The 19,149-nt window shown below is 55.8% G+C and overlaps 3 protein-coding genes and 2 non-coding genes across 8 annotated transcripts in view; 1 reads left to right on the top strand and 4 right to left on the bottom strand.

Moving 5' to 3' along the window:
• LOC127567459 (uncharacterized) overlaps window positions 1-19,149 on the bottom strand; it is a 453,787-nt gene that overhangs the window by 162,477 nt on the left and 272,161 nt on the right. The window lies entirely within an intron of this gene.
• Window positions 400-9,408, bottom strand: nop56 (NOP56 ribonucleoprotein homolog). The gene is made up of 12 exons (XM_052010404.1): window positions 9,350-9,408; window positions 8,473-8,562; window positions 5,516-5,630; window positions 4,784-4,951; window positions 4,370-4,568; window positions 3,834-4,021; window positions 2,976-3,127; window positions 2,493-2,593; window positions 1,737-1,885; window positions 1,436-1,557; window positions 1,050-1,208; window positions 400-975 (listed from the first exon to the last, which is right to left on the bottom strand). The coding sequence occupies exons 1-12, from the start codon at window positions 9,350-9,352 to the stop codon at window positions 760-762; spliced, it is 1,662 nt and encodes a 553-aa protein (XP_051866364.1). The 5' UTR covers window positions 9,353-9,408; the 3' UTR covers window positions 400-759.
• On the bottom strand, window positions 1,297-1,364 carry LOC127567592 (small nucleolar RNA SNORD57). Its single transcript, XR_007955930.1, has one exon. It is a non-coding gene; the product is annotated as a small nucleolar RNA SNORD57 (small nucleolar RNA).
• LOC127567595 (small nucleolar RNA SNORA51) lies at window positions 4,112-4,250 on the bottom strand. Its single transcript, XR_007955933.1, has one exon. It is a non-coding gene; the product is annotated as a small nucleolar RNA SNORA51 (small nucleolar RNA).
• Window positions 9,513-19,149, top strand: part of LOC127567460 (disintegrin and metalloproteinase domain-containing protein 12-like) — a 182,625-nt gene continuing 172,988 nt past the window's right edge. Inside the window, exons 1-2 of the mRNA XM_052010401.1 lie at window positions 9,513-9,530; window positions 18,868-18,948. The gene's annotated coding sequence lies outside the window, so the exon portion shown is untranslated. The remainder of the gene's footprint in view (window positions 9,531-18,867; window positions 18,949-19,149) is intronic.

The raw sequence follows: 19,149 nt of genomic DNA, 5'->3' as shown, positions 1-19,149 counted from the left end.
GCAGAGGATGGCTTCAAGAGCATGTAGGCAATTTACCCAATTGCAGCAGGCATGTGGATTGAATGGACAGACAGAATACCTTGCAAGGAGATCTCAACAGGCATCCAAAATCATGAAGGGAACTCACTATTCCCAGGGGCAGAGAATGAAAGTGATTACACCTTTATTCCCACTTACTGCTGCACTCTACCTGTGCTTCCCACTGTAGACACCTCTCATATATATTCCATGTCGACCTTCAGTGGCCAAGGTTGTGCCTTGGGTTGGAGGCATTGATGATGGACAGGCAGTGAAGGATGAACACTTGGAACTGTCCTGGATTAACCCCACAACCTTCCTGCATCACTGGCAGATACCACTTCCTGTAACCGTACACAACTTACACCAGTGAACTCAATCTGAAAGGGTTCATACTTTATTATCTTTACATATTTACAAAGTAGACATGTCAGGCTGCACCCCACCCATCACAGAGGACAAATACATGAGTTTGGGGTGGTATCTGCACCACAGAGGTGGGATCAGTGACAAGGACGGAGCTGTCAGGCACACTGGTTGGTCACTGCAGACAGCACTGGCAAAGCAACCAACCAGTCCTGTAAACTCATTAGCACTAGGTCAGGAACACTGCAGAGTGGACCCCCTCCCTGACCACAGGGACTAGAGAACAGGTTGGCAATACCAACCCTGCCCCAGGTCCACACAACCCCACTGCCAGCACTGGGACAAGCCGACAATCCCAGACACAAATCTGCCCGTTCACAGGGGCGAGGCACCCTGTTTGAGTTTCTTCTTTTTCTTTTTACTGTCCAGCACAGGGACCTCGGGTGTCTCAATCTCCAGTTGCCGATGATGCTTCTTTTTCTTGGCAGGGGTCTCCTGCATCCCATTTGCCACATTGTCCACTGCCAGTTCCTCCTCCGCCGCCCCCACCTTCTTCTTCTTCTTCTTCTTCACCACCTCCGCATTTCCGACCTGCAGGAAGGGACCTCATTGAGTGTACATGTTGCAGGGAGGCAGCTGGAATACTCTCTCACCGACATCCTTACCTCATTCTCCACTTTAACCCTCTTTTCTGCCGGCTCCTCGTCCTCCTCAGCCAGCTCCCTCTCAGCAGCCGCGGCTTCCAGAGCTCGTTTCTCCCTCTTCTTCCTCCTCTTCTCTTTCTTTTCCATTTTACGTTTCAGCTGTGCTGTCACCTCAGCCGCCTGGAAACAGAAGCAGCTACCAGTCAGAGCCAGGGAAAGGAGAAACCAGCTCCCCTGGTCCAGTCACCATCACCAAACAGACCCCATTGGATCAGCCTCATTAAATCAGTCTTTCCCTCCAGAAAACATCAGGTGGTCAACTTTACATCACTTCCATCAGGTCCGAACAGCCCACGTCACCAGCACCAAGAGGTGCATTAAAACATGCAGCCAGGTCAAACACCCACCTCAGCAGCTGCCTCCTTCATGACATCGATGTTCTTACGAGGAGCCTCTCCCGTCTCATAGAATGCCAGCCGCTCTTCAACCTGGTCTCGCAGTTTGTCTCCAAACACATTGGTGGGGATTTCTGCAATTAGACAAGGAGAGGGTGATGAGAACACCAGGAACAATAGGCACCAGGACCACCCTGCACACCCCACCAGGCTCTGCTCAGAAAGTAGTTGTCAACATTCACGGCAGTGAAATGCGGTTGACGAAAAATGAAGCATCACTGCAGCTGCCTGGAGCAGACCCCACCACACTCACCTGAGAAGCAATCAATTCTGGATGCTATCGTGCACTTGTTGGCCAGGTAACGTGAGATCCGGCCCTTGTTTTTAGCAGCTGCTCTGCCAATGAAGGTGGAGTGAAAGATCAGGCCATACTTGGGAGTGTTGCTCCTGGTCTTCAGGGCTCTGGAGTCAGAACAGGATGGAAGCAGAGATTAAAACACCCCCCACTCACCCATTCCCACCACCAGCAGGAGCAATTATCCACAGAAGATGCTTCAACAATTAGTTCAGCAGGCAGAGCTGCTGCCTCACAGCAGAGACCGTTCAGGCCCAATCTGTAGCAGTGGGTTTCCCCAGGTGCTCTGGTTTCCTCTCACAACCCAACAGCAGGCTCATTGGCTACTGCAAGTTACCTGCAGTAGGGTATGGAGTCGACGGGCATGAGAGAATAGGTTACAGGGAAAGGGACTGATCGAATGCAGAGTGCCAGCCTACACCATTTGGCCCATCGATTCTGTGTTATGGGAAAAGTGAATACACGTAGAGGACCATGAAAAGATTACAACAACTAGAACAAGGCTGGAAGAATGTGCCAGAAAAGCCAAATACCTAATCAGAGGAACGCAGCTCCAAGCCACACCATTTAACAATTAGATATTTGTACAGCATCTTTATGAAGTGAAGCGGTGGCTGCTCAGAGCCTGGGGTCTGGTATCACACACACTGCTGGCAGTGCATCAACACTGACTCCCAGTGACCTGCCATCATTACAGCCACCCAGCAGTTATACCTGAACAAAGCTTTCTCCGCACCCAGGATCTGTACGGTAGAGGCTGGGTACTTGGCCAGATTCGTCAGGCTGCCTGCATGGGAGATCAGGCGGGCGCCAACCTGTGGGGAGAAAATAACCAGGTCTTAACTCCCACCACAAGCAAATACCAGACCAAACTCCCCCTAACAGCAGTACAGCTGTGCCCAGGGAATTCACCCCAACAGTTCCTGCAGACCACCACTGACACAACTGGGCCACAACAATGCTTGCTGTAACCAGATCTAACAAGCTCTCCACTGTGACCTACTGCTCTATAACCTGCCCACCCACACCTCCCCAACTATCAGAGCTTGCTCAGACCCCCCCAGTCAACCAGAGGACTGACAGGAACATCCTAGCACTATCCCATTCCAAGCACCTGAATCCAGCCCCACTACGAGGTCTGCACACAGACCTGATACAGCAGAGACCAAGGATCACCCAACACACGCCAACACTTACCACCTCTCCAATGAGAGTGGCCAGGTTTGGTGCCACCTGATTCATCTTGGAACGCAGGTAATCCTGGAGCGTTTTCCTGTATTCAGCGAGAGACACCACTCTGTTCGAGAAGCTCTCAATGTTAATGAGATCAATGGGGGAGATATCCATTCCTGCAACAGGAGAGTTAGTTATAGCGAGGTGGACATTTTGGAGTCACTGTAGCCTCCACTTGTGTCAGACTTCCCTCGGATCCACATCAACACCATTAGGCAGTGGCAACAATAAAGGGAAGAAATATCAGGAAACTAGACTGGGGACTGCAGCCTGGGGCTCCTAGGACCATCTGCACACCCCCACAGAACCTGCAGCCAGCAACTGCTCCAGGAACCCACAGGACAGTGAACCCAGGCAGGCCAGAGGTAGGGCACCAACCTGCACTGTCTACCTGGGTCCACCACCACACACCACAGCACCGTCAAAGAGAAGGCACAGGTCTGTCACCAGTGGACACTGGGTCTTTTACCGCAGACAAATCAGCTGGTACAGGTACACCAGGTTGTAATATGCTTCAAATTACTATCCCAGTTAGAACACATCTCACATGTGGGTCAGACTTGTACAGTACAGAAACAGGCCCTTTGGCCCATGCTGACCAAGATTCCGATCTAAGCCAGTCCCCATTTGTCCCATATCCCTCTAAACCCTTCCTATCCATAACCAAGGTAAACCACGAAGCTGAGGGTGCCAAGTACTGTGGATATAGAGGCATTCTGCTCCCTGGAGGTGAATGAGAGCTGGGAGTGAATAGCAGAGGAGTTTACCACTTCTGCAGAGTGACATTCCCCACCCCAGAGCACAGCCACAACCCAGACTGACCCATGGAGCTGCGGGATGCATCCAGGATGGCCTGGGCCTTGGCGCTGTCCATCACGATCTCCTCCAGTGCCGGTAGACTCTCCTCAGACAGCTCCTTCCGGTTCCCGATCAGCTTTGCCAGCCGACAATAAGTGTAATTCTCAGCAACGATCTTGATGAGTTCTGGGAAATGGTAGCCGTACCACTCTCTGCAGGGAGGGGGGAGATGGTCACCAAGGCCTGATACAGCATCAAAACAAACAACCCTCATGAGCCCCCACCCCCCAGAGCCAGTTATCAGTTGTCTCCCTGACAACAATCCAGCCCAGGCCACAGGAAGAGCAGGGCTGGGGTGTAACAGGGACTTTTGTCTGTCTCCCCTTCCTGTACAGTCAGTGCTGAATGAGAGCAGAGTCTGTGGTAAGCTTGAGGGAGATCCAGGACCTCAGGAGCCACCCCCCCCTCCCCCACAGTGCAGGTAATTCAATACCACACCCCCAAGCACAAGGATTAACCGTCAAAGAGCAGCAGACAGCAGCTGTGGAGGCCCTAGTTACCTGACTCTCATGGAGAAGGTGTTGATGTCCTTATCCAGCTGGTCCAATAAGCTGATGGACTGGATGATCATGTTGTCAACCCGGTTGACATTGAACTTCACCTTGGCCCGAGAGTAGCTGTGACCAAGACCCAGCTGGGCTTTGGCAGCGGAGAGCACAGTCAGGCCCTGGATCAGTGAATGGAAGTGCAGGCGGACACCTAGACCGGGACAAAACAGTCAGTGGTGAGCAAAGGGTGAGGTACAGAGTCCAACAAAGTACACCAACAGAAGACATGCCACAGCCCTCCAGGTCAAACCACAAGCTCAGTAACTTGCCGTTACCTGGGTTGGTTGGGCATGTACTACCCAGGAAGGCAGTCCCACCCCATCATCTAACAATGCGACAGCCCAGCATTGTTCTCTGGTCACTCACCCCGAAGGATCTCAGCCACCACTCCTCCTGTCTGGCACTGGATGCCGAGCTCCTCTTGGATTGCTGCTCCCAGCTTCTGATCAGCCACTCCAAGTATCACCTTCCTCTTCTTGCTGGAAGCTGGCATATTTGTCTCCAGCAGCAGCCTCATGTCCTCGTGAACGATACCTGGGGGCAACAAGGTGCTGTTTGAAAGGAGCCAGAGCTGGGTAGGGCACATACACTGCTCATCGCAGTGCTCAGCTCCATTTGTTCACTTCACTGGAGGTCAGTGGATTGACAGATTTATAGATGAGTCATCATTGCACTGAGCCCAATGCCCACCCCACACTCCCCAGCCCAGACTAAATGTCTCCAGAGCAGCCAAAGGTGACCACAACAGCAGCACCCTGCCAAACACAGCCACTGTGCACACCAACATCCCTCCCTTCTCCAGCCTGGTCTCGGAGCCCAGACATGCCGTTTCACAGCCAACCCAGTCCTGAAGTGGCCACACTACCACTCAGCAACAAGTAAACACTAAGCTCACCAGCAACCCCCGCACCTGGGAATAAATTGTAAGTACACCAAATTTTAGAAGCACACCAAGGGTAGTGCTGAACAGTGCAAGGTTGGAAACCCAGCCAGTCCCCAGTCCTAGTTTCCACAGATCAGGACCTCAGTCACCCGAGTTAACCAGTTTCCCATTCAACAAGGACAAGCATTCACTGCACGAGTAAACCCACCACTCACCTTCAGAAACAGCATTGATGTTTTCCAGGGCACTCTGTGCAGATTTAAATGGAGAGAATGCCACCAATTTAACAATGTTGTTGAACTTCCCAATGGACACAACACACTCCTCCACCTGAAACAGGAAGAAATAGAGAGTGAAGGCATGCACAGTGCACCACGGCAATGTATAATACAAAGGTATCTTGTGCTTTACTGCTGTGTAATAAAGCCTGATGTACCATTCCTGCCTGCTCCTGCACCTTACCTCTGACCTTTGTACAGTGACACCCGGGTGCCCTCATCACCTGCTGCTCATTTTCTAAAGTGGATAACCTCATCTCTCCATGCTGTACCCCATCTACCATGCCACCCACTCAGCTAGTATACACCCTCACCACTTCTGTGCCACAGCAAAATTAGAAATGTTACATTTGGTCCCCTCAGCTACACTGATGATGATCTAAGCACTGATCCCACCAACTCCAGGTAGAATTTATTCCTTGCTTTTCAAATCTCACTAGTATGTTACCCCCTAACTCCACGCGTTTTAACTCTGTTCAATCTCCAATGCGTGACCTATCAAAAGCCTTCAGCAAAATAAAATATATCCACTGGTCTCTCTCCAGATACATCAAACTCCAATAACTGATTGGCAGCTCCCAGTTTTCACTGTGTCCCCCTTAAAGTGGGATCACATTTGCACCCACCAGGCTACAGGAACCATTCCAGAATCTAAATATTTGCAAAGAGCCAGAGCATCCTCCATCCCAATAACCATCCCAGAACTCTGGATCAACCAGACTCTTGATTTCAGTTTTCTGGCTCATTAGTTTTTCCTGAAGCATTTCCCTTGAAAGGTTGCACTCAAATCTGAATTCTCCCATACTCTGACATTTCCCATTTTTAGTTCCTCTGCTATTTGTGTATCGTTAAAAACTCTCCCATAGGGGGGCAAATCCTGTGTTATTTCTCATAACACCTGCCACGGGTCACTGCTTTATCCTTTATTGTAGGGTCTCAGCCAATCTGTCCATACCTCATTCACATAACAATTCTTGGTTTCAGATAGAACAGCAGCTTTTTAAAAGGTAAATTTTCATTAAGGTCACTTTTCCTTAGTGGCCCCATAACAATTCTTGCTGAACATTCCTTAACCAATTCCTCAGACTGACCCAGAAACTCATCCCAAACGTATTAGTGCAAGTGTGATTTGCCAGCCTATATAGATTAAAGCCCTTAAGATTACTGTAATGTGTTGCATGCACCTTTTTACCAGCCATCCCAAAGGAGGCCAAAACAACTCCCAATGTTGTTTAATTCCACTGAAACCCATTCTATTTCCACATCACTGTCAAACCAAGGTCCTGTAACCACCACACATTATCCATCAATAGCATCACTGCCCATTTTTATGTCCTTCCTGAATGTCAAAAAACATGAAATATTTGTTCATCCTTAGTGACCCAGATTAGTCCACAACCGATGACAACCTCTGTTACCATCTCACCCATCCCCTTGTGGACATGGTGTGCATTGATGTCATGGACTATTGAATCTGGCCTTTTAACTTCTTAAAGTTATTTGTTGCTCACCTTGGTCTCTGCTGCTCATTTCAATCACACTTCAACTTCCTGCCAGGCTAGTTTAAACCCTCCTCAAAAGCACCAGACAACAGCCCCCACCCCACTTGGTCCCAGCCCGTTGGGAGCATAGCCCCACCTGTCTGGCAGAAACTATCCCAGAAACTCAATCCAAAGCCCTCCCTTCTGCTATCTGCAGCAAGTCATCTGCTAACTCTTCCCATTTCAGTCATCAGCATGTGGCCCTGGGAGAAATCCTGATATCTCCACCCTTAACTTTTGCACAAGAGGGGCAGAGATGTGGTGAATGGGCAACGGGATCAGCCAGCTGATTTTAAACAGAGTTAAAGGACTTCTCTTGCCCCCCCAACACCTGGAAGACTTGATTCAAGAGAAGTGGATTCAAGAATTTCTTAGGAAAACACATGACTGCAGTGGAATATTTTTGATCTTGTACTGTGCAGTAAGACAGGATTAACAATTAGGTAGTAAAGGATCTACTGGCTGAGACAAATGCACAGAATTATGAATTCAACAGCCACATGCTTGGAGGATCAGAATTCAAACAAAATACTAGGTATGAAGACCAAGCCTTGGAGCTGGACTAGGAAACTAAATTAACGCAACTCCATCACAGGCACAACCCTCCTCACCATCCAGGTCATCTTCAAGAGGCGGCATCCATCACTAAGGACCCTCACCACCCGGGACATGCCCTCTTCTCGTTACTACCATCGGGGAGGATGTACAGGAGCCTGAAGACCCACACAATGTTTCAGGAACAGCTTCGTCCCCTCTGCCATCAGATTTCTGAATGGTCCATGAACACTTGTTTTTTCTGCACTTTTATTTCTGTAATTTATAGTTAATTTTATGTCTGCACTGCTGCCACAAAACAAATGTCACCACATACAAATCAGTGATGATAATAAACCTGATTCTGACACTTTAAGCATCCCAAAACGCTCAAAAGTCTGTGTTCCACACAGCTTTTATTCAGCATCTGACATTCTTCAGTATTGGTATATTAAAGCTGAATTGAGGATCCTAAAGCACAAGGTCACCAAACTTCAAACATAGAAAGGCACTGGGAATTCAGCAGGGACGTCCTTGGAGGCCGCGGAGACAAAAATAAGCGGCTGTCTTCAGTGGAAGCCGCCACAACATCGAGTGAAGGAGCTGCCGACAAGGGGCGGGAAGCCGAAGCCACAAGCCGAAGCAGCCCAGCGGTCGGGCAGCGTGTGCGGGGGGAGAGGAGCCGATGTTTCGGGGGAAAGCCGGCGGCAGGGCGGCCTGCAGCCCCGGCCCTACACCTGGGGGCTGCGGCCGGGACCTCGGCAGCCCAGCCCGAGGAGGGGAAGGCCGCCAGCGGCGGGGGACGGACGGAGCCCTCACCTGGGGCAGCAGCAGGCCGATCTCCTCCACCTCCTTCACCGCCAGCAGCGCGTAGCCGGCGGCGTGTTCGAACAGCACGTGTAGCAGCACCTGGGGGGAGAGGGAGAGGCAGGGTCAGGGGGCCGCACACCCCAGCCCCGAGCACCCGGCCCGGGACCCCCCGCCCCAGCCCCGAGCACCCGGCCCGGGACCCGCACCCTGGGACCCCCCACCACCGGCCCGGGACCCCCCGCCCCAGCCCCGAGCACCCGGCCCGGGACCCGCACCCTGGGACCCCCCACCCCCGGCCCGGGACCCCCCGCCCCAGCCCCGAGCACCCGGCCCGGGACCCGCACCCTGGGACCCCCCACCACCGGCCCGGGACCCCCCGCCCCAGCCCCGAGCACCCGGCCCGGGACCCGCACCCTGGGACCCCCCACCACCGGCCCGGGACCCCCCGCCCCAGCCCCGAGCACCCGGCCCGGGACCCGCACCCTGGGACCCCCCGCCCCCGGCCCGGGACCCGCACCCTGGGACCCCCCACCCCCGGCCCGGGACCCCCCGCCCCAGCCCCGAGCACCCGGCCCGGGACCCCCCGCCCCAACCCGCCCGGGCCCCGCACCCTGGGACCCCCGACCCGAACAACACGTGTAGCAGGGTCAGGGGGCCGCACACCCCACCCCACGACCCGGGAACACCCCCCCCCCCCCAAACCCCAGCACACGCCGAGCAGGCCGCGGCGCCTCACCCGAACCGCCCGGGCAGCCACCCCGGGGTAAAGCCGAGTCCGCCAGCCAGCGAAGCCCCCTCCCCAAACACCGCTCCACCCCACCCCCGCGCCGCCGCCGCTCCGCTCCCCGCCGCCCCCCCCGGGCCCCCGCCCCAGGCCCCCACCCACCATGGCGCCGCCGCCTCACGGACTGAGACTGGGCACCACGTGATACGGCTTCTTATAGCAGCTACCTCGCAGCAAAGCGGAACCTTACTGGCTGCGCAACAGCAGCCAATTAGCACACAGTTGACGGCGGGGGGAGGCTTCCAACCGTCGGATCCCGCTCAAACCCGAGGGAGGGAGGGAGGTGAGGAGAGGGAGAGGGAGAGGGGGAGGGGGAGAGGGAGAGGGGGAGGGGGAGGGAGGGAGAGGGGGGGAGGGGGAGGGGGAGAGGGGGAGGGGGAGAGGGAGAGAGGGAGGGGGAGAGGGGGAGAGAGAGGGGAGGGAGGGGTAGGGAGAGGGGGAGGGGCAGAGAGAGGGGGAGGGAGGGGGAGAGGGGGAGAGGGGGAGGGGGAGGGATGGGGGAGGGAGGGGGGAGGGAGAGGGGGAGGGGGGGGAGGGGGAGAGGGAGGGGGAGGGGGAGAGGGAGAGGGAGAGGGGGAGGGAGGGAGGGAGGGAGGGGGAGGGGGGGAGGGAGGGAGGGGAGGGGGGAGGGGAGGGAGGGGGAGGGGGGGAGGGAGGGGAGGGGGAGGGGGGAGGGAGGGAGGGGGAGGGGGGGGTGAGAGGGGGGGAGAGGGGGAGGGAGGGGGGGGGAGGGGGGGAGGGGGAGAGGGGGGGGAGGGGGTGGGGAGGGGGAGGGGGAGGGGGAGGGGGAGGGAGGGGGAGGGGGAGGGAGGGGGAGGGGGGGAGGGGGAGAGGGAGGGGGAGGGGGGGGGAGGGGGAGGGGGGGAGGGGGAGGGAGGGGGAGGGGGGGAGGGGGGAGAGGGGGGGAGGGAGGGGGGAGGGGAGGGGGAGGGAGGGAGGGAGGAGAGGGGAGGGGGAGGGAGAGGGGGGGAGGGAGGGGGGGAGGGAGGGGAGGGGGAGGGGAGGGAGGGGGGGAGGGAGGGAGAGGGAGGGGGAGGGAGGGAGGGAGAGGGGGGGAGGGAGGGGGGGGGAGGGAGGGAGGAGGGGGAGGGGGAGGGAGAGGGGGGGGGAGGGAGGAGGGGGGGGAGGGAGGGAGAGGGGGGGGGGGAGGGAGGGAGGGAGAGGGGGGGGGTGGGAGGGAGGGGGGGGAGGGGGAGGGGGGGTGGGAGGGAGGGGGGAGGGGGGAGGGAGAGGGGGGGGAGGGAGGGAGGGAGAGGGGGGGGAGGATGGAGGGAGGGGGGGGGGAGGGAGGAGGGAGGGGGGGAGGGAGGGAGGGAGGGGGGAGAGGGGGGGAGGGAGGGAGGGAGAGGGGGGAGGGAGGGAGGGAGAGGGGGAGGGAGGGATGGAGAGGGGAGGGAGGGGGGAGGGGAGGGAGGGAGGGGGAGGGGGAGGGAGGGAGGGAGGGGAGAGGGGGGGGGAGGGAGGGGGAGGAGAGGGGGAGGGAGGGAGGGGGGAGGGAGGGATGGGGAGGGGGAGGGAGGGAGGGGGGAGGGAGAGGGGGAGGGAGAGGGGGAGGGGGAGGGAGGGGGGGAGAGGGGGGAGGGGGAGGGGGAGGGGGAGGGAGAGGGGGGAGGGGAGGGAGGGAGAGGGGGAGGGGAGAGGGGGGGAGGGGAGAGGGGGGGAGGGGGGAGGGGGAGGGGAGAGGGGGGGAGGGGGGGAAGGGGGGAGGGGGGGAAGAGGGAGGGGGGAGGGGAGGGGGGGAGGGGGGAGGGGAGGGGGGGAAGAGGGAGGAGGGAGGGGGGAAGAGGGAGGGGGAGGGAGAGGGGGAGGGAGGAGGGAGAGGGGGGGGAGGGGAGAGGGGAGGGGGAGGGGGGGGGAGGAGGGAGGGGGGGAGAGGGGGGAGGGGAGAGGGGAGGGGAGGAGGGAGGGGGGGAGGGGGAGGGGGGGGGAGGGGGGGAGGGGAGAGGGGAGGGGGAGGGGGGGGGAGGAGGGAGGGGGGGAGAGGGGGGGAGGGGAGAGGGGAGGAGGGAGGGGGAGGGGGGGGGAGGGGGGGAGGGGGAGGAGGGAGGGGGGAGAGGTGGGGAGGGGAGAGTGGGGGAGGGGGAGGAGGGAGGGGGGGGAGAGGGGGGGAGGGGAGAGGGGAGGAGGGAGGGGGGGAGGGGGGGGAGGGGAGAGGGAGGAGGGAGGGGGGAGAGGGGGGGAGGGGAGAGGGGGGGAGGGGAGAGGGGGGAGGGAGGGGGAGGGGAGAGAGGGAGGGAGGGGGGAGGGAGGGGGAGGGGAGAGGGGGGAGAGGAGAGGGGGAGGGAGGGGGGGAGGAGAGGGGGAGGGGGGGAGGGGGAGGGAGGGGGAGGGGAGAGGGGGGGAGGGAGGGGGAGGGGAGAGGGGGGGAGGGAGGGGAGAGGGGGGGAGGGGAGAGGGGGGGAGGGAGGGGGAGGGGGAGAGGGAGGGAGGGGGAGGGGGAGAGGGAGGGAGGGGGAGAGGGGGAGGGGGAGAGGGGGGGGAGGGGGAGGGGGGAGAGGGAGGGGGGAGAGGGAGGGGGAGAGGGGGGGAGGGGGAGGGAGGGGGAGAGGGGGGAGGGGGAGGGAGGGGGAGGGGGAGAGGGAGGGAGGGGGAGAGGGGGGAGGGGGAGGGAGGGGGGGAGGGGGAGGGAGGGGAGGGGGAGAGGGGGAGGGGAGGGAGGGGGGAGGGGTGAGGGGGAGGGAGGGGGGGAGGGGGAGGGGAGAGGGGGGAGGGGAGAGGGGGAGGGAGGGGGGGAGAGGGGGAGGGGAGAGGGGGGGAGGGGAGAGGGGGAGGGAGGGGGGGAGGGGGGGAGAGGGGGAGGGGGGGAGGGAGGGGAGGGGAGAGGGGGGGAGGGAGAGGGAGAGGGGGGGAGGGAGAGGGGGAGGGAGGGGGGGAGAGGGGGAGGGAGGGGGGGAGAGGGGGAGGGGGGGGGGAGAGGGGGAGGGGGGGGAGAGGGGGAGGGAGGGGGGGAGAGGGGAGGAAGGGAAGGGATGAGGGGGAGGGGGGGGAGGGAAGAGGGAGGGGGAGAGGGAGGGGAGAGGGGGAGGGAGGGGGAGGGGAGAGGGGGAGGGGGGGAGGGGAGAGGGGGAGGGAGGGGGAGGGAGGGGGGGAGAGGGAGGGGGGGAGAGAGAGGGAGGGGGGAGGGGGGGGAGGGAGGGGGGGAGAGGGGGAGGGTGGGGAGAGGGGGAGGGGGGGAGAGGGAGAGGGGGGAGAGGGGGAGGGGGGGGAGGGAAGGGGGGAGGGAGGGGAGAGGGGAAGGAGGGGGGAGGGGAGGGAGTGGTGGGGGAAGTGGGGGAGGAGGGGAGGGAGGGGGTGGGGGAAGGGGGAAGGGGGGAGGAGGGGAGGGAGGGGGTGGGGGAAGGGGTGGGAAGGGGGAGGGGGAAGGGGTGGGGAGGGAGGGGGGAGGGAGGGTGGGCAGGGTGGGGAGGGGGGAGGGTTGGGGAGGGAGGGGGTGGGGGAAGGGGTGGGAAGGGGGAAGGGGTGGGGAGGGAGGGTGGGCAGGGTGGGGAGGGGGGAGGGTTGGGGAGGGAGGGTGGCAGGGTGGGGAGGGTTGGGGAGGGAGGGGGGAGGGGGGGTTTGGGGAGGGGAGGGGGAGTGGGGAATGGACGGAGGGGGAGAGGGGGAGGGAGGGGGATGGGGAAGGGAGGAGGGGGGGAAGAGGGGAAGGGAGGAAGGGGGAGAGGGGAAGGAGAGATAGGTGGGGGAGAGACAGGGTGAGGGGAGGGGAAGGGGCAGAGACGGGGAGGGGGAGATAGGGTTACATGGCGAGGTATACAGATGGAGTGTCAGGGTCCCCGGGGGCAGCGCCCGCCCACAGCTCCTGTCAGACCCATGGACGGTTGGAGCAGCCGCTGGGCACCGAGCAGCGCCCAGTGATGGACGGGGAGGCGATGGCCCCACAGCTCCAGTTAGAGGGTGACTGCCAGGGGCCGGTGCTGCAGCCGTGCCCCGGGGCTGCTCCCCTCAGACACGGATACCGTGGATACTCAGTGGGGTGGTGACAGCAGCAGCTAGACCAGCGGCACCAGGCTGGGGCAGAGTCCAGGTAGCATTAGTGGTGGGGGACTCTCCAGCCGTGGGCACTGACAGGCGTTTCTGTGGCCAGGAGCGAGACTCAGCATGGTATTGGTTTATTATAGTCACTTGTATTGAGGTACAGTATGTTCCTTCCCTGGTGCTGGGGTCAAGGACATCTGGGAGAAGGTATAGGACATCCAGAAAGGGCAGGGTGAGCAGCCAGAGTTTGTGGTCCAACATGAGCAGGAAAGGAGAGGAGGATCTGTGAAGAGATTTTATGGAGTTGGGAGAAGTTTAAAAAGCAGGACCTGGAAGTCTGTAATCTCTGGATTACTCCCAGTGCCATGTGCAAGTGAGGGTAGGAATAGGAGGACAGGGCAGATGAACGTGTGGCTGGAGAGCTGGTGCAGTAGGAAGGGCTTCGGGTACTTGGACCACAGGGATCTCTACTGGGGCAGAGGTGACCTGGACAAGACCTGAACTGGAAGGGGACCAAGATCTTAGCATGGAGATTTGCTGTAGCTACTTAGGTGGGTTTAAACTAGTCTTGCAGAAACTTGAGGTAAATATAGAGATTAGAGCAAGCAAGTCCTATAGGCAGGACAGGGAGGTAGATCCGACAGGCTAAGCTGCATTTACTTCAATGTAGGAAGCATGACAGGTAAGGCAGATGAACTTGCAGTATGGATCATCGCATGGGATTGTAATTTGGAATTGGTTTATTATTGTCACATTGGGTATTGGTGTTGGTTTATTATTGTCACTTGTACCGAGGTACAGTGAAAAGCTTGTCTTGCAAACTGGTCGTACAGGTCAATTCATTATACAGTGCAGTTACATTGAGTCAGTACAGAGTGCATTGAGGTAGTACAGGTAAAAACAGTAACGGTAGAGAGTAAAGTGTCACAGCTACAGAGAAAAACTTGTCTTGCATACCCTTCATACAGATCAATTCATTACGACTGTGCATTGAGGTAGTAAGATAAGATATCTTTATTAGTCACATGTACATCGAAACACACATTGAAATGCATCTTTTGCGTAGTGTTCTGGGGGCAGCCCGCAAGTGTCGTCACGCTTCCGGCGCCAACATAGCATGCCCACAACTTCCTAACCTGTACGTCTTTGGAATGTGGGAGGAAACCAGAGCATCCGGAGGAAACCCACGCAGACACGGGGAGAACGTACAAACTCCTTACAGACAGCAACCGGAATTGAACCCCGGTCGCTGGTGCTGTAATAGAGTTAGGCTAACCGCTACACCACCGTGCTTGCCCAAGATACAAGATAAAATAATAACAGAATGCAGAATAAAGTGTTACAGAGAAAGTGCAGTGCAGGCAGACAATAAGGTGCAAGGCCATGGAAGAGGCAGATTGTGAGATCAAGAGTCCATCTTATCGTACTAGGGAACTGTTCAGGAGAGTTGTAACAGTGGGATAGAAGCTGTCCTTAAGCCTGGTGGTATGTGCTTTCAGGCTTTTGTATCTTCTGCCCGATGGGAGGGGGAAGAAGAGAGAATGTCCCAGGTGGTGGGGTCTTTGATTATGCTGGCTGCTTTACTGAGGTAGTGAAAAGTGTAGAGTTCATGGATGGGAGGCTGGTTTCTGTGATATGCTGAACTGTGTCCACAACTCTGCAGTTTCTTGCGGTCCCGGGCGGAGCAGTTGGCATATCAGGCCGTAATGCATCCGGATAGGACGCTTTCTATGGTGCATGGGTAAAATTTGGTGAGGGTCAAAGGAAACATGCCAAATTTCTTTAGCCTCCTGAGGAAGTAGAGGTGCTGGTGAGCTTTCTTGGCTGTGGCATCTACGTGGTTCGACCAGGACAGGCTTTTGTTGATGTTCACTCCAAGGAACTTGAAGCTCTCAACCCTCTCGACATCCTGTTGATGTAAACAGGAGCATGTGAACTGCCCCTGTTCCTGAAGTCAACAGCAGGACTTTTGTTTTGCTGACATTTAGGGAAAGGTTGTTGTCATGACACCATGTCACTAAGCTCTCTATCTCCTTCCTGTACTTCAACTCGTTGTTATTTGACATACGGCCCACTACAGTGGTATCATCTGCAAACTTGTAGATGGAGTTAGCAGAATCTGGCCATGCAGTCCTGAGTGCATAGGAAGTAGAGTATGGGGCTGAGGATACAGCCTTGTTGGGCACCAGTGTTGAGAATAATCGTGCCAGAGATGTTGCTGCCTATCCTCACTGATTGCGGTCTGTTGGTCAGGAAGTCAAGGATCCAGTTGCAAAGGGAGGTGTTGAGTCCCAGGTCTTGGAGTTTGGTGATGAGTTTGCTTGGAATCGTAGTATTGAAGGCAGAGCTGTAGTCAATAAACAATAGTCTAACATAGGTGTCTTTACTGTCCTGATGCTCCAGAGATGAGTGTAGGGCCAGGGAGATGGCATCCACTGTAGACCTGTTTCAGCAGTAGGCGAATTGCAGCGGGTCGAGGTTTTCCAGGAGGCTGGAGTTGATGCGTGCCATGAGCAGCCTCTCGAAGCACTTCATGATGGTGGATGTCAGAGCCACCGGGCGGTAGTCAGTAAGGCATGTTACCTTGTTTTTCTTAGGTACTGGGTGATAGTGGTCTTCATAAAGCAGCTGGGAATCTCAGATTGAAACAGGGTTAAATATGCCTGCTAATACTCCCGCCAGCTGATCTCTGCAGGATCTAAGGACACTGCCAGGGGCACCATCTGGGCCAGAAGCTTACCGTGGGTTCACTCTCCAGAAGACTGATCTTATGTCCTCAACAGTGATTATAACTGTATTGGAGGCATGGTTGAGGGATGGGCAGGACTGGCAGCTCAAATGTTCCAGTGTATGATAAAGGTGGAGATAAGAGAGAAGGGGGATTGCGATATTGATTAAGGAGAATATTACTACAGTACTTAGATAGGATATCCTGGGGGAAATGTCTAGTGAGGTCATATAGGTAGACCTTAGAAATCAGAAAGGGGTGATCACTGATGGGATTATACCATAAACTAGTGATTTTCTATCTTCATCAGCCACAGGGGAAGTACTGGAAAGCTGGAGCGTGGAAGGTTGTTTTTCAGAGAGGGCACCTGTCATCAGTGGTATGCTGCAGGGATTGGTGCTGGATCCTGTATTGTTTGTCATGGGTTTTAAAGATTTGACTGAGAATGTAAGTGCATGATTAATAAATCTGCAGATGACACCAAACATTGGTGGTGTAGTGGACAGTGAAGAAGGTTAAGGACCCTCACCACCCAGGACATGCCCTCTTCACATTTCTACCATCGGGGAGGAGGTATAGGAGCCTGAAGACCCACACTCAATGCTCAGGAACAGTTTCTTCCCTTCTGCCATTAGATTTCTGAACGGTCCATGAACACTACCTCGTTATTCCTCTTTTACACTTCTATTTTTGTAATTTATAGTAATTTTTATGTCTTTATGTCTTGCACTGTACTCTGCAGCAAAACAACACATTTCACGACACATGTCGGTGATGATAAACCTGATTCTGATTCTGAAGGTTGTCCATAACAGGTTTCGGATCAACTGGTGAAAGTGGGCAAAGGAATGGAGTATGAAGTGATACATTTTGGGAAGTTAAACCAGAGTAGGACTTGCACAGTAAATGATAGGGTTCTGTGGAGTGTTGTAGAACAGGGAGACCAAGGGGTACAGGTATATAGTCATGGTCATACAACATGGAAATGGGCCCTTCAGCCCAATTCGTCCATGCTGACTGTGTTGCCCAGTGAGCTAGTCCCATCTGCCCATGTTTGGCCCTTAGCCCTCTAAACCCCTCCTATCCATATACTTATCTAGATGGCTTTTAAATGTTGCTAATGTGCCACCTCAACCACTAATTTTGTCAGCTCATTCCAAATATGGACCATCCTTTGTGTGAAGAAGCTGCCCCTGATGTCCCTTTCAAATCTATCGCCTCTGATCTTAACCCTATGCCCTCTTGGTTTTAGCATCCCCTGGGGAAAAGAATATATAACATGGAATAGTACAGCACCGAACAGGCCCTTCGGCTCACAATGTTGTGCCGACATAGCTGTTCCCTCCTACCTACAGAAAATCCATATCCTTCCATTTTCCTCTCATTCATGTGCCCATCTAGGACCTTCTTAAAAGCCCCCAATGAATTTGTCTCCACCACCCTATCAGGCAATGCATTCCAGGCATCCACCATTCTCTCAGTAAAAAATGTACCCCTCACATCTGTTCTGAACCTACTCCCTCTCACCTTAAATGCATGCCCTCTGGTACTGGATCGCTCAATAATGGGAAAAAGATATTGCTTGTCCACCCTATCTATGCCCCTCATAATTTTATACACTTTTATAGAGATGCATCATAACTTCTTGACTCTTGTACTCAATACCCCGATTAATAAATGCAAGTGTTCCATAAGCCGCCTTAACCACCCTGTCTACCTGTGTAGCCACTTTCAGTGAGTCATGGACTTGCACCCCAAGGTCTCTCTGCTCTTCAACACTATTAAGGGTCTTGCCCTTCAGAGTGTACTGCCTCTTGACATTAGTCCCACCAAGGTGCAACACCTCACATTTATCCGGGTTAAACTCCATCTCCATCTCTTTGTGTTTTCACCCTGTCTATGCCCCTAATGAACTTTTATACCTCTATCATCACCCCTCACTCTCCTACGTTCCAGGGAATAAAGTCCTAGTCTACACAACCTCTCCTTGTAACTCAGGCCTCCAGGTCCAGGAAACATCCTGGTAAATCTTTTCTGCACTCTTTCTAGTTTAATAACATTTTTGCTATAACAGGGTGACCAAAGGTGTAGACAACACTCCAGGTGAGGCCTCACCAATGCCTTGTATAATTGCAACACAGCTTCTCAATTCCTATCCTCAGTGCTCTGACTGGTGAAGGCCAGTGTGCTAAATGCCTCCTTCACCACCCTTTCCAGTGACCTTGCTTTCAGTGAACTATGCACTTGCACTCCTTGGTCCCTCTGTTCCATAAAACTTTCCAGGGCTCTACCATTCAGTTTATAAGTCCTACCCTGGTTTGATCTCCTAGAATGCAATGACTCACACTTATCTGGATTGAAAGCCATTTGCCAATCCTCAGCCCACATACCTAGCTGATCATGACTAGGCATGATAGTTCCTGAAAGTGGGAACACAGGTAGCCAGGAATATTGCATTGCTTCAATCTTGAATCTTTCCTTTTATCTGTCTGGCAATATCTTCCTGTTTCAGCTCGGAAAAGGCTGCCTGCTTCAGGAGTCTAGTTTTGGGCAGGCAAGCCTGTGGTCTACCCAATGGACCTGAGTAGAATGAACATTTCAATGCTGGCGATGTTGGCCTGGCAGTGGGTGCTGATGTTGTTTCACCTACCTAGCTAGTGGATTTGGAAAATTTAGCAAAGGCTATGTTAATGATATCATACCAGAACTTTGAGGTACCTGCTGTAGGTAGAAGCATAAAGGAGGGCAGGGATCAGTCCAGACTTTCCCCTACTGACTGACAAGTTGTTGCAAAGGCTGTTTGCCAGATAAAAAATAATAAGGCCTCCAGAGTGGCCAGTATCCCTGCTGCAGTTCTAAAACTTGCTCTGTGGAGCTCCAGTCATAAATCCACAACCTCATCGTCTTCATTTGCCAGGGGACCTCAGGAGACACTCATCATGACGGGATTTTCCCCAGGCTGCTTCGAGAGGCTAGGGAGGAGATTGCTGAGCCGCTGGTAAGGATCTTTGAGTCCTCGTTGTCTACGGGGGTGGTGCCGGAGGATTGGAGGATTGTGAATGTGGTCCCCTTGTTCAAAAAAGGTAATAGGGATAGGCCAGGGAATTATAGACCGGTGAGTCTCACGTCTGTGGTGGGTAAGCTGTTAGAAAAGATTCTAAGGGATAGGATCTATGAACACCTAGAGAATCATGGACTG

Source organism: Pristis pectinata, chromosome 2, assembly GCF_009764475.1.
Source record: "Pristis pectinata isolate sPriPec2 chromosome 2, sPriPec2.1.pri, whole genome shotgun sequence".
Taxonomy (NCBI): Eukaryota; Metazoa; Chordata; class Chondrichthyes; order Rhinopristiformes; family Pristidae; genus Pristis; species Pristis pectinata.
Note: the sequence above shows the minus strand (reverse complement) of the source record. Positions and strands in the feature narration are given on the sequence as shown.